General features: G+C 40.9%; 1 protein-coding gene across 10 annotated transcripts in view; it reads right to left on the bottom strand.

Moving 5' to 3' along the window:
* Positions 1–15,133, bottom strand: part of LOC125463260 (voltage-dependent calcium channel subunit alpha-2/delta-1) — a 617,517-nt gene that overhangs the window by 56,317 nt on the left and 546,067 nt on the right. For all 10 annotated transcript variants that reach the window (XM_059654605.1, XM_059654607.1, XM_048554305.2 and 7 more), the window contains one exon: positions 340–424. In XM_059654605.1, the coding sequence (XP_059510588.1) occupies positions 340–424 (85 nt within the window). The remainder of the gene's footprint in view (positions 1–339; positions 425–15,133) is intronic.

Raw genomic sequence — 15,133 nt, forward strand, 5'->3', positions numbered from 1 at the left:
TGGTTCAATTTCTCGAACACAGATATAATCTGTGCCCTCCTCATACTTAAGCACCTCAGCCACTGAAATTCATTCTTTCAAGTAATCATTTACATTACTGAAATAAAATTCACACCAGTTACAGGTGATTTACTCAATCTGTTCCACTCGTGAAAGTATCATATTATAAAGCTTTGCACCACACCATAGTTTAATTTCTGTAATACACAGCTCCCTAAGATGCAACTTTTCATGTCTTAATGTGTAAATGCATGCCTATGGCGTAGACAGAAGCTTGCTAAAGAAAATGAAACAGTCAACTCTATTACAAGTGACATGAAATGGAAAGTCAGAACTTACGGATTTTGTTTTGTCCAATAGTTTGTTACAAGTTCACTTGTAAATCCAGCATCAAGTAACAAGTTATTGATCAGATCAGTTTTGCCTGGAAAAAAAATGAAAGTATTAGAAAAGAAGCATAAAATCTGTCATTTCTCTCACAATGCAAGTCTTTGCAGCTTCAGGCCCTACAAAATTCAACTTAAACTCAGGAAAAATGATAACTATCCCATGTAATGTAACCTGTATTGTTATTGCTCTGAACTCTTTCCTTTATGATGATTAACCATCTACCCCACATTCACTTCTCCTCTGCTGTTAAATAATCTCAGCCCTGGTCTTTGTTATAGACCCTAATTTTTAAGTAAATTAAACTTGTAATCTATTCATTTCTTTTGTTTCTTTTATTTTACAAGTTATTCTCTACTGGTCCTATAGTTTATTTTTCCAATCTTCAAGTTCTACTACAGCACTTGAGCAAAAATATCAATGTTGATGTTCCTGTGGAGAACTGACACAGTGCTTCATTGTTGGAGTTGCTGTCTTTCAGATGAGATGTTAAACTCAAATCCTTTTAAGTGGGCATGAAAGATCCCATGCACTATTTCAAAAAAAACTGGGGAGTTATTCCTTGTGCACTTGTGAATATTTATCCCCCGATCAAACATCACAAAAGCAGATTATTCTAATTCCCACATCACCGTTTCTGGAAGTTTTCAGCAATTTGATGCCACATTTAATACCACAACAATGGTCAAGCTTCAAAGACTTTTCATGAGCTGTAAAGCACTTTGAGATGTCCAGTGCTCATGAAAAGTGCTTTATAAATGCAAGTCTTCCGATTTTTCTACCCTTTCACAATACCTCAGCAAAAAGAGCTACTCGTCTACCTGAACCCTTGCCATGAATGTTCTGCATTGCCCAGTTGAATGGACTTTTAAATTACTTCTTTCTTTACGAGAAGCAAATTACATTTAATGTGACGGTCCCTCTGAACTGGTTATAACAGAAATTGTGGTAAGTAATGGGTAAGAACTGAAACTCTGTCAACCCACATCATGGCAGACAACTTGTACTGACATACTGCATAAGCCCTGAGCAGCAGGCTTGGAGGTAGCAAGAATAGGAAATTGTTGGGAGCCATGGTTGGGGGAGCTTGCCAACATGCTCCTGCCAAGGGTAGCAGGAAAGGCAGCAGGTGTGCAATTTGTAGGCCTGGTAAAAGCAGCCCCCATGCTCCCCAACCCCACAAGCTATGACTGAGGAGGCCACCAGTTGCTTACAGGTGGCCTCCCAGTGGTTTCCTTAGATGGAGGTTGGCTATTATATTCAGAAGTTCTATGTTTGAAGGATGGAGCCCCGGCATTTATCATTCCAATCACCAGAGCCTGTCACCTTCTTTGCAAGGGTGCAGCCTTAGCATTGGCCACATGTATTAGCAGTACTGCAGAACTGCTAACCCAGTGAACTAGGCTATGCCAAACTGAGAGGCTGCCACTGAGAAGATTGCTGCCACACCCTCGCTGCCTGCCTGTGCAAGCTCAAGATTCACAATTGCTCTTAATGTTGCAACTTATGCCCTGCCAGTCTGGTTCCGGCAACTATTTCAGCTATATGGCCTGTAAGACATGAATATTTTCCAAAGTCCAAGGGCTGAGTTTCACTATATTCTGGCAAGTATTCTCTGCTTGCTCCTTCAGCCGTCCATGTTAGACAGCCGGCACCAACATTTCAGAGTGTATCCAATGAGCAGTGACCACACACACCCTATGTCTATGACTACTGGCATTTGACATGCACTGGCATCAATATCATCATGACACATTTATAATTTTCTTACAGAATGCTAAAATTTGCAGTGCACCAGCAACTAGCATTGTAATGCTGCAGCAACAACATTTAGCACACAGGGGCAGGCACCCAGTTCAGGCATTGGACCCAGGTTGCATCTCAGGGCTGCTCGCTCACTCTTTTAGCACTCACTCACTTTGAGCCTACCTGGATGCGCGCAGCATTCCAGTCTAGGATTGATGTTTATTGCAGACTCAAAGCCAGGCATCTTGGTAGGACTGTCAGCCGTGATCAATCAATTGGGGGTAGACCTGTCACTGTACATCACCATGCTTCCTTAATCTCACACCTGCAACGTGTACCAGTCACTTACACAATAAAGTCTCACTGAAAAACAAAGTTGCTGAAAAAGCTCAGCAGGTCTGGTGGCATTTGTGAAGGAGAAAACAGAGTTAACGTTTTGGGTCTGGTGACCCTTCCTCAGAACAGTCACACTGCAGTCACTAAGAAACCTTTCTGAATTCCATGTCAGTGCCTAGATTCTATCTGGCAGGTGGAAGAACAGAAGAGAGCATACTAATCAGGTGCAAAAAAGAAAATATGAGGGTGATAATGAGCAATAATACCATTAATAGATCTCTTGCCAGTCACTAGAGAGATTCTTGTCTTAAACTTAACCGGAAAATGCAACTTATTGATTTCGCTGTTGAGAAAGGCCTCACTTGACCTCTCGCACCATTCTCCCAAATTTTTCACCATTGCCCACGAGACCCCTTCCCAAGATATTTTTCAAGTTTCCAAACTGAACCAAGACTAGCTCTCTAAAAAGTAAAATTATGAAAAACAACAATAAAGTAAATATTGCTGCAACTGAATCAATACGTAATATAATTATATCCATTCATCAAACATCAATTCCACTTAATTATGTCAAACAGTGTAATCTAAAACACATTTCTCCCTCCAGCAGGAAGAACATGACCCTAATATTTCCCTACTTGTTTATGGTTAAATATTAATTGCAGGATGCACTTTTGTTCCACAATCATCATGTTTAAATATGATTTCCTAAAACATGATGCAAAAACCTCAGACTGAATAGTTACTTTAGTGACTCTAATGTATTAAATATAAAACAATATTTTATCTATGCTGAAATTAAAAATCAACTTGTTTCTTTTCTTAAAAAAAAATCACTGCTTCCATCCTTGAGCAGCTTATCCTGGATTGAATGAGGATTTGGTTCAGAAATATAAGCTTTCATGGTGGCACACTAAAGAGCTGATGATGATAGTCAGATGTTGAGTAGGAATCAAGAGACGATTGGCAAAAGTGCCCTTAAAGAGAAGTTCTTTTTAAAGAAGTTTTAAAAGCCAGCAAGAGACGATCATTTTTAAAGATTGTGGCTCAGAATTTCAGGCACTAGGCCAATAGAATCTGAATGGATGTCTGCCAGTGTGGCAATAGAGAGAATGGAAAGAGTCAAACATTCAGACAATTAAGATGTTTAAAGGTTCGGGTTCCAATGGTTTTCAGAAGAGACATAATCATTCCATGTGATAGAAAAGGATCTTAATGAAAGATCAAATATGAATAAAAGGATCAGCTCAGAACTGAGCAGAATTTAATACTGATCTCACACTGTTGGTTTCAAGGGAATGTAGAATGAAATTCTAATGAAATGCCGGCAATGGCAAGCAGGTTAATACATATCACTTAAGATTCTTTTGATGTCTTTTCGATGGCCTGTACTGTCAGATCATATCTCATGAGGAAGAATGCTCGCATTTTGACAGTGCAATCAATGGCAGGTCCACTAACAGTTGACGCTATGCAGCCTTAGGTCAACATTAATGGTAATATAGGGGAATTTTAGATCCTTCCCTTTATCAATTTTGGTAGCATCGGGTAACAAAGTAGGGACCACACTACCTTCTCGATACTGCCGCAGTTAAGACCAGGGTGGGAAAGCTCCTGGATGGTCTTATCCCCCATTGCCACTCAGGCCTTCAGTGGGAAATCCTGCTGCCGGTTGCCTTCCCGCAGTGCTGATAGTCCGTAGAGCAAAATGATGGTCTAGCACTGCATGATCGAGAGGGCTGGCATCAGAAAGGTGGAAGGCCGGGCATGCATGGAGTGCCACCGTGCCTTTAATAAATCACACAATGTCCTGGGCTTTGTTAACAAAGGGCGTTATGCTGAGTTCAGATTTCACATGGAACACTGTGCGCTGTTCTGGGTGCCAAAATTTGGAAGGGATGTAAACACATTGGAAAGAGGGCAGGAGAGATTTACAAAAATGTTTCCAGAGAATGTGAAAGTTCATTTATGATGGTAGATCAGAGATGCTGGTATTGTTCTCCTGGAGAGAGAGGAAGGCTAACAGGAGATCTGAAAGAAATTCTCAAATCAGGACAGGTCTGGATTCAGAGAAACAGTTACTACACATGAGAGGATCGAGAGTGAGAGATTTAAAGCGTAGCAAATATGATGTCAGAAAAATCATTATCCCCACAAAGAGTGATTGGGGTCTGATGATGGAGGCAAAGTCAATTGAGATATTCAAGAGGGCATTGTTTCCATTCAAATAAGCATCCAAAATGCTATGATATGGGAAAATGGCAGCAAATGGCACTACTTAATAATGTTCATTAGAGGGCTAGTGCAGACACTATGGGCTGAAGAACCTCTTTCGGCACTGTAACAATTCATAGAATCCCTACAGTATGGAAACAGGCCCTTTGGCCCAGCAAGTCCACACCAACCCTCACAGCATCCCACCCAGATCCATTCACCTGTAACCCACCTTGTCTACACATCTCTGAACTCTTTGGCAATTTGGCATGGCCGATCCACCTAGCCTGCACATCTTTGGACTGTTGGAGGAAACCAGAGCACCTGGAAGAAACCCACACAGACATGGGGAGAATGTACGAACTCCACACATACAGTCACCTGAGGGTGAAAATGAACCTGGGTCCCTACCACTGTGAGGCAGCAGGTCTAACACTGAGCCACCGTGCTGCTCCAAATAATTTTCTGTTAACACCTCCCTGTCTTCTTATTACAAGGGAATGTGAAACAGAACTCCATTAAAATTCCTGTCTAGAATGGTGCTTCCTGCACATCTCATAGACTTCAGGCAATAGAGGCTTGTTAAAGGCATCCCAACAGCTACACACAATGCATCAGAAAAGCTTCATTCAGGTGAACTCTGTGAGAATTAACTGCCTGCAGTCCAGGTTCAAGAAGCCAACAGCAGATTTAAAGGTAGTTTGACTTGTCCGTTCCTGAGCAATGCCAACTGGGAGGCAGCCCGAGGAGAAACCTCACATTCTTTCCAGGTAAGAAAAGAGATATTCTGCAGAAGTTTTGCAAAGAAATCAGTCAGTAAAGGTTTTCCTGCCTAAATGTAATCTTTGTTATTTTCAGAAAATGTTTGAGTCAAGAAGTGTCATCGCCCTGCTAAGTTGAGGCCCAGCTTGTTATACCTTGCTCTGAGAAGCAACTATTCCGAAACTATTTTGTTCACTGGCATATTCTATCTAAAACAAATCAGCTTGTTTGTATATAGTTAGCCATTTTTCACTACTGGGTTAGTCAATCCATCTTTCAGACTCCATGAGAAATTGTGCTTGAATTTAACATTAAACAGGTATAGAGTTTACCGCAGTGTCCATAAATTGCATGCCCACAGAAGGCACCAAAAAGCAGAACAAGGGCATCAAATTAGAATATCCAGTTCACATGACAAGCAGTTACATTGCTACAAGCCAAGACTTGCTATCAGACCCAGTAATAAAGATAAAATTCAGATTAGGAGGGATGAGAGATCAGAGATGCTGATGACACTGAATTGGAGAAAAGACTTGGCATGGATCCAAAATTCTACATGAATGGTTCAATATTTCTCATTAAATCGTCTGATGTTTCAGTCTCCACTTAAAACTGAGAATGTTCCCATTGAGGTGACCTTTCTGTGGTAACTTTGTAAGAGGTGCCAAAACATTCAGACTACATAAGAAATGAGACTTTAAAAAGGTGTTGGTGAATCACACTAGACACACACAAATTGAAGCTGGCTAGACATCCTCTTTACTGTCTCCACTCTTTCTCCACAGTTGTAACAGTTTGAAGAATGCTAATGACCCAGGATTTTTATTGTGAGTCATTACAGAGTTCATAAGTAATTTGTTGAAGTGTTATTTATGAGATGTATGGAAATATGACTTGTCCAGTTTGAGACTGAATTTGTGGTAAACCAGGCATCAGGTTAATATTTCAAAAATAAAAATGAATCCACAACTACAGTGTACCACAAAAGGAGCATGTTTTAGAAGCTTGATCACTTCTCTGTATGCACTTATGTTTTGTTCTGTTCTGTTGGAGTGTGGAGTGAGTTACAGTGCGAAGATTAGCAATTTGTTGAAACTCCTCCACAAACCCTGAAACTCCTCATTCATGCATTAATTATTTTGTACATTATTTTATCTCTCCCAATTGCTGTCCCAATGTACGAGTGGCCTATTTGTTCACTTATACAGCTCTCACTCATTAGAACATATCTAGCACTGTAAGCATAAGTGTTCAGAGTGGTTTCTCACCATGCTCACTAGGCTTACAGCTTGACTTCTAAGTAGAAACCATTACAAGAATGCGCAGTAGAGAGACTTTTATTTTAAAAATTGAAACCGAGGGCTCATTTTTCAGCACAGCTAAGATTATTTCATAATTTATTTTGAAACCAAAAAAGGGGGAAATGAATTTTTGCCAGATTAGGGAACTTTTGAGATTAATTTGGAAAAAAAAATTACAAACGCTTTTAATTTCTAAGAGTCATATGTAACAGCTTATGAACAGCAGGAAGACAGAAACAACTCAGGGAAACTATGAAGAAAACAATTTAGAGACAGTAGGAACTGCGGTGCTGGAGAATCTGAGATAACTAGGTGTAGGATGAACACAGCAGGCCAAGCAGCATCAGAGGAGCAAGAAAGCACTTCTTCTGAAGAAGGGTCCAGACCTGAAACGTCAGCTTTCCTGCTCCTCTGATGCTGCTTGGCCTTCTGCGTCATCCAGCTCTGTACCTTGTTACCTAAGAAAACAATTTAGACTGTTTTTATTTTCTCAGTGGAGTGTAGTTGTCACTGGCTAAGCTGTCGTTCATTGCCCATCCCTTTATGCTGGGAGAGTGTTGCTCATTCTATCGTCATTACTAGGACAAAGTCCTAGAATTCTTGTCTTCCAGCTCGGTGTAAGAATATGATTCCAGATGTCTCAATGTCAACTTCTCAGAGGTAACCACAGATGGACAATAAATGCCAGCCTTGTCTGCAGCACATACATCAGCAAAATGAATTGAAACAAAAATCTTTCCTCACCCACACTGTTGGTGGTTCTCCTACAAATGGAAATCACTGTTTGTAAATTGGCTGCTATGTTTGCCTAAATAACCACATTGACTGTATTTCAAAATGGATCCACTCAAACTGAAAAACATTATGATGTGATAAAAAATAAAAATTAAGTCTGTTTATGCTCTTTACAATTGTCCACTTTCTTAATCTCAAACACATTTTAAAACAGCACATTTATCAGATTGCCAGCAGCCGCAGGAAAATTGAGAATTTAGTCACTGTGATGAGTTTGGTATGCACTCTACTTAGTTATAATGTTGAGTTTTATTGTAGCTTCTTTCAAAAGAAGTGAATCCCACCATCACAAGGATGTCTGTCCTGACAAGGTCCACAGCGAGGTCACCACCTCTCCAGATTACAGTTTACCTCCGCAACTCTGAAACTTGAAGCTGTTCTCAGTCCTAGAGTTTGGAGAGGGAAGTAGTCAGTGAGAGGTTTGGGGAGTCTGAAGTTCAGTGACCAGTATTGTTAGCAAGCAGGACATTGGTGAGCAGGGTCACAAAGGGGAAGTGTTGGTAGTGGGATATAGGTGAGCAGCTCAGGAAGTGGGAGGGTTGGCAAGTATGAGAGCCCGCAAATGGAAAAGTCAACAGTGAGATGATCAGCGAAGGTGTTAGTGAGAGGAAAGGTCAGCAAGTGGGCAGGTCACCGAGTATGAGGATCAATGAGTTGGAAGGTTAGAGAAAGGTGCTACTAGCACCAATGTGCCATGTATGGCACCAGGCAGGAGAAGGTAAGCTGACACTGACAACTGTTTTATTAGTAAAATATTGTTCAGTACAAGCACCGGTCCTTTCCTCTCCAATTTATTCATTTTTTTAAATGTAGAATCCCTACAGTGGGGAGACAGGCCTTTTGGCCCAACAAGTCCACGCCGATCCACAGAGCATCCCACTCAGACCAATCCCCCTAATCTACAAATTCCTGAACACTACTGGCAATTTAGCATGACCAATCCACCTAGCCTGTAGGTTTTTGGACTGTGGGAGGAAACCAGAGCACCCAGAGGAAACCCATGCAGACACAGGGAGAATGTGCACACCATAAACAGGTAGTTGCCTGAGGGTGGAATTGAACCCAGTGCCTGGTGCTGGGAGGCAGCAGTGCTAACCACTGAGCCACCATGCCACCCTGTCATGATTCAGATGCCAACTCCCTTGGTAGAGAGAGGCCTTTGTTTTTATCAAAGCTACATTAAGAAAAACAACAACTGCACACTACAGGCATTGTAACATTAACGAAAACTCAAAGAAAAATGAACAGGACTAAATCAAATAGTGTTTTATTTTGGAGGTTGGGGGGATGGAATAATACATCCCAGCCCATACAGCACTCATCGAGTCCAACGGTCTCCAGGATACTGGCGGATATGGTCTCTCTCTCTGAAGGAGACAAGGATGCAGATGTAACCTTAAAGAAAGTTACCCACCTCCACCAGCTGCTGCTTGCACCTTAACAGATGCAGGCCTTTGAGGAAAGCCTCTGACCTGCTAGATTCCCTCCATAGCTGGTGCAAATGGTTTTTTTTCCCTGATGAGAATGATCCTGCAGAATGTAACTAAACTTTTTTTCATTGGTTTGCCGATTAAATCACATGCATTCCTTTGGTTGTTTGCAATCGACAGAGCACAGGCCACTTCAACCAGCCTGTACTTACAAAATGCAAAACAAAATGTCTTATGTTAGATTTGACTGTGCAATGGGACAGCATTTGCTGAACAATCCTGAATGGACTAACAGCTCCACTGACAATCAAAAACAACTAACACGGATGCTGGAAATCAGAAATGAAAACCGAAATTATTGGAAAAACTCAGTAGGTCTGGCAGCATCTATGGAGAGAGAAGCAGAGTTAATGTTTGGATTCAGTGACCCTTCTTCAGAACCAATATAGAATTAGCAGTGGAGTCAGTAACATAATATATTTACACCTTTGTACAAATGATATACATTCCAGAATAGGGATTCATTCTCTTAAAACTAAAGAAATAAATTCAAACATTGTCCTTTGTGAATTAATCAGTGATTTGGGCATTTTATAGCAACCTGCTGCTTTCACCATGGCAACGCCTCAGTCAATCAAAGGGGACTTGCCAACCAGTCACCATTTCTTCTTGCTCCAACAAAAATTGTTTTGATCGTTTACAATTTGGTGTTCTGGTGTTTGTCCTAATGTCCTAAAGAAAACAAAGCCACAGCATCATGAAGGTCTTTTTAACAATATACTTTTTTGATTGAAAGATTCCAAATAATTCAGCCCCCAGTGTCAATAGTAAGAGCAACTGTATATTTCAGCCTTCATTCCTTTCAATTTACACGAACTCAGCTATCTTCAAAAACTTATTTGAGGATTACACAGATTATTGGGTCTTTTAATAGTTAAAAGAATATACAGAAGTAAATTCATTGTATAATTTTGACTTCAAAATCAAAAACTCACTGTCCCCCCCAATTTATGCAATTTTTTTGGAAGCCACAATATAACATTCACATAAAGCATGTATATTTTATGTTCACTAAAACAGCGATTTAATTTAAACAATGTGATTTAATCTGACCTTGGCCATTGATACAGGTGGCTGTGCTGTAAAAATGAAATCATAGAATTGCAGCCCACTGTAGGAAACCAGCTACTCCCTTAGTCTGCAATAAAAAGAAACAAGGCAGCCCTATATCTCCAGCATCTTGTCAAAAGGTCATTTTAAAAAGCTGTGTTTCATGGCCATTTTCATCAAACACAACGGCACCAAATGAAATGGCAGAGACCTTGAGGTCTGTTAAGTCATCTGTAGGAAGTATCAATTGGTCCCAAATGACTCATAGATGTTATGGGGAAAGGATGTCAGTGAACTACGATACAGTATATCACTGTAAGACATTTTTTTTAAGCAAAACATCTCACTTGCATTGACAACACCACTCTATTTATTTTGCCATCTGACTGTCTCCCCCTTTAATTAGACAGTATTAATAGCTCACCTGGAATGTTTAATAGCCGGAGATAAAACCAAAACATATAAAACACATAATTACAAACTGCTGGCAACTATTAAAGTAGCTAAGCTGATCTCATATTTTGTTAGCTGTTCACTGATATCAATCTTGGCCCAAAATCTGAGAAGGACTGTGATTGAAGGGGATTCTAGGCACTGAGATATCCTATTGCTCATTCCCCGTAGAAATCCAAAACACAAAAATATGAAACAGATTACCTTCGAAGTGATTGTAGTTTATATTAGTTATGTTATCATTGGTGTTGAAGTTCCAACATTTCAACCCACATTTTCCTATCTAACACTTCTTTTTCTTCTGACTGAGTTAACCTATCCATATGCCTTTGTAGTCTCCTTATGTCCCCTTCATGCCACTTACTTGTTTTATCAGTAAATTTGGCAAAAATATATTTGGTTCTGCATTTAACTTACTTGTATTGATTGTGAATAATTGAGAACCTAGCACTGAGCCATGTTGCAACCTGAAAATACCTATCAATGCCCAGTCTCTGCATTCAATTCAGCCACAAAACATGCATTCATGCTTACATGTTACCCCCCTCTATAACATGAGCTATCTATGCCATTTGCTACTTTTTCAAAGAACTCAAATAAATTAATTAAAGATAACAAAGTGTGGAACTGGGTGAACACAGCAGGCCAAGCAGCATCTTAGGAGCACAAAAGCTGACATTTCGGGCCTAGACCCTTCATCAGAAAAGGGGGATGGGGAGAGGATTCTGAACTAAATGGGGAGAGAGGGGGAGGTGGACTAAAGATGGATTGAGGAGATGATAGGTGGAGAGGAGAGTATGGGTGGGGAGGTAGAAAGGGGATAGGTCAGTCCGGGGAGGAAAGACAGGTCGAGGGGGCTGGATGAGGTTAGTAGGTAGGACATGGAGGTGCAGCATGAGGTGGGAAAAGGGGATAGGTGAGTGGAAGAACAGGTTAGGCAGGCTGGGATGAGCTGGGCTGGTTTTGGAATGCAGTGGGGGAGGGGAGATTTTGAAGCTAGTGAAATCCACATTGATGCCATTGGGCTGCAGGGTTCCCAAGCGGAATATGAGTTGTTGTTCCTGAAATCTATGGGTGGCATCATTATGGCACTGCAGGAGGCCCAGGATGGACATGTCATCTCAGAAATGGGAGGGGGAGTTGAAATGGTTCGCGACTGGGAGGTGCAGTTGTTTACTGCGAACCGAGCGGAGGTGTTCTGCAAAGCGGTCCCCAAGCCTCCGCTTGGTTTCCCCGCTGTAGAGGAAGCCACACTGTGTACCGTGGATGCAGTATGCCACATTGGCAGATGTGCAGGTGAGCATCTCCTTGATGTGGAAAGTCATCTTGGGGCCTGGGATAGGGGTGAGGGGGGAGGTGTGGGGGCAAGTGTAGCATTTCCTGCGGTTGCAGGGGAAGGTGCCGGATGTGGTGGGGTTGGAGGGGAGTGTGGAGCGGACAAGGGAGTTGCGGAGAGAGTGGTCTCTCCGGAAGGCAGACAAAATTAGTTAAATGTGGCTTTGTTTTAACAAAATTACGTGACTGATTGCATTCATATTTTCTAAGTATCCTACAATAATAAAGGATTCTAGCATTTTCCCAGGAGTTTAGGTTAACCAGATTTTCTGAGTTTTGTCTCCTTCTTTTGCTGAATCGTTACATTCACTATTTTTCAGCCTGGTGGGACCTTTCCAGAATCCAGAGAATTTAGGAAAATTAGAATCAATGCAGGTAAGATCTCAACCTCCATTTCTTTTCACGCCACAGGATTAAGGCAACTGCCCGGAGGTCTCACCAATAACTACCCTGTATGTTGTCAATGATCCCTTCAAATAGCACTGATGGAAGGTTTTTCCCTGCTGCTAATTGCATATTCCGCTTTACAATGTTGAGATGCTGCTATCTGGAGTCTTGATTTTGAAAAGGACATAGGAACATGATAGATTTTAGTCCTAGTAAGTTTCCTTGTGCCCTTTCTGGTTGATTCTAATTGGCTTATGTCCCTCGGTCCCTTTCATATTCTGTTTCAAAACATTTCTGCTATGTTATTTGTATCCTCTTTACTGAAGACAGATGCAAACAGGCAAAGTGCCACTGGCCCTTATACATCATAAGTTTAAACTTTTCTGATCAGCATACTATAACACATTTCTTCAAATACCTTTTAGAAATTCCTATGCTCTGCGTTAAATTAATTCCACTGTTATCTCTTTGTCTTCCCAGTAGCTAATCCAAAAGCTATGGTCCTCTGATCAGAAATTAATTTCTGATTCTCACCATTTACTTGTCTACACATCATGTGGTAATACACAATACACCTGAGGTCTTAGCTTTCTGTGATATCATATGTCTGACAATTAGAGATTTATTTCAAATTTAGCTATTTTGTTTTTCACTGAGTAATAGGACATCTACATTTTGGTAAGACATATAGCAAGAAACTGGGCCATCGGTTCCTGTTTGCAGGGCACTGTGAGTGTCCTTCAAACTCCTGAAGATCACCAAATATTTCTAGGGACCCTATTTTGATGAGATCATTATCAGGTATGCAGTGAACATTTGCCAGAAGTATGCAAAGCAAGCTGATCATGACATCAAACAACACATAATGCTAACTTGATGCCAAAGCTGCAATTTTGGTACTTGGGGCTCTAGATTACAGCATCTCAACATCGTACAGCTGAATATGCAATGAGAAGTAGGGAAGAACTTCTATCAGTGCTATCTTGAAGGGATCACTGACTACTTCCAATTTAGTTGCTGGGTGAGTTCTCCTGGCAGCGGCTTTGATTCTGCAAACACTTTGTGCTTTCTGTACCTGTTGAATGTTGCAAAAGGCTACAGAGTATGGTGTCATAAGTGCTGAGGTGCACTCTATTGACTGAAAGTAATTTCCTATTGAACAAAATATGACGTTAAAAATGAGCAGAGGTCACACAGAGCAGCACAAGCTCCTGGAAGAGGGGAGAAAGATACGGAAAGTCAGGCTCTCAGAAGGAGACCACATCCACTCAGGATGTTCAAGGACCAGAGATCCCACCTGAATCTCAGTCAGAAACAATCTGTTGATTGTCTGCACCTTCTCTGTCTTCTCACTGACATCTGCTACCAGATGCAGCCATAATTGAGACATTGTTCATTGATGGTATTTGTGCTCTGAGTGATTAAAGTGTTGCCATTTTTTGTTTGAGAAAGTTAACTTCAAATAACTGGTTTATATTTGTGTGGTGCTATACTACAGTTCTTTCTCTTTTGGCTGGTCATGTCTACTAGTTACTGTTATAAATAGAAGATTAGTACTACAGCATTTGAGTATTGCTAAAAAAAGACGCATTTAATGGAACATTTTCACCTTGCATTCATCAGGACATGTGTAAAAATAGCAGTGTCAAGGGTAATAAAATTTATACTGTATAAGAAAATGATGTTGATTGATTGGCAAGTGAGCTCTGATTAGAAGAGGCTTTGCCCTGGTGAATGCACCAGCTAGATGATGTCAGATAGTTAACTGCCAATCTCTGTTTAAATTTAATCTAGGCTGGGTTGATGCCAACTGGTCAAGGCATTGCCCTAAATAATTAATTAGAATATGACCATCACCTATCTTGTTAAGTTGAGACAGGCCTGCCTCTAATTTCTGTCTGAAAACAAACAGGGTCCTACGTATCAATACATGTAGCTTCTAGTAAGTGAAAAGGCACTTCACTTATGAGCTCAACTGACACTTGTCAGTGTAATTTTTGGCACACTTAAGATTACTTGGCAAAAGTTACCCAATTGTGGAATTACTATGTTATGAGTTTTGCAAGCATAGGTTATAAGCACAGTCAGTATCTTGCATATTGTAAACAGCTGAAGGTGTATACTATTTATATAAATCTCCTAGGCTTTGGGACAAACGGCCTACCTCCCTTGCATCATGTCAGGATCACCCAGCATTATTATATACCACTTTACTCATTTGTGAAATGGGCAGGACATCTTTGACAGCAGAATCCTATTGTGGTGGACACTGGTCATCTATTACTGCATAGTAGCTGCACGAGACAGCTAGCTCCACTTGTAGGTCAAACCTTTCAAATAGCTTATCCTTCCCGGGTAAACCAAGATAGACAGGGTACTTTCCACATCCAAAACTGACAGCCTCAGGCTCATTCATGAATTTGTGTAATTTACAGCAAAGATTGATCTGATTACTTTAACAATTTTCCTGCAGAATAGCTTTGACATGCCCAACCTCAACATCAAACCGGATGGCAAGGAGCTACCTTGCGGGTCCTACTTATAAGGTTTATGGGCCCCTGTTGATAAGGTTTATAAGGCCAGTCTTGGAGTGTATGGAACTCTAGAAATCCCAAAGCATACACTGAGCTGTGAAGATAGGCTGGCAGTAAACTTTAAAAGAGGGCATCAGCCAGTTTCTCAACAAGCACGTCCACAGAATTTCCCATTGACTTATCATTCTCATAACTGGTTAACACTCCAAGAGAAATGTAGCTGCCTCTGCTCGCTCTCGCTGATTCTGCATTTTGTTGCCTTGTCCTTTTGCATCCTGCCACATTACATAAAGCAATGCAAATCATTCAGAAACAGGACTTTTGTACTCAGTGAAGGAGCTGA

The sequence above is a fragment of the Stegostoma tigrinum genome, chromosome 25 (assembly GCF_030684315.1).
Source record: "Stegostoma tigrinum isolate sSteTig4 chromosome 25, sSteTig4.hap1, whole genome shotgun sequence".
Classification (NCBI taxonomy): domain Eukaryota; kingdom Metazoa; phylum Chordata; class Chondrichthyes; order Orectolobiformes; family Stegostomatidae; genus Stegostoma; species Stegostoma tigrinum.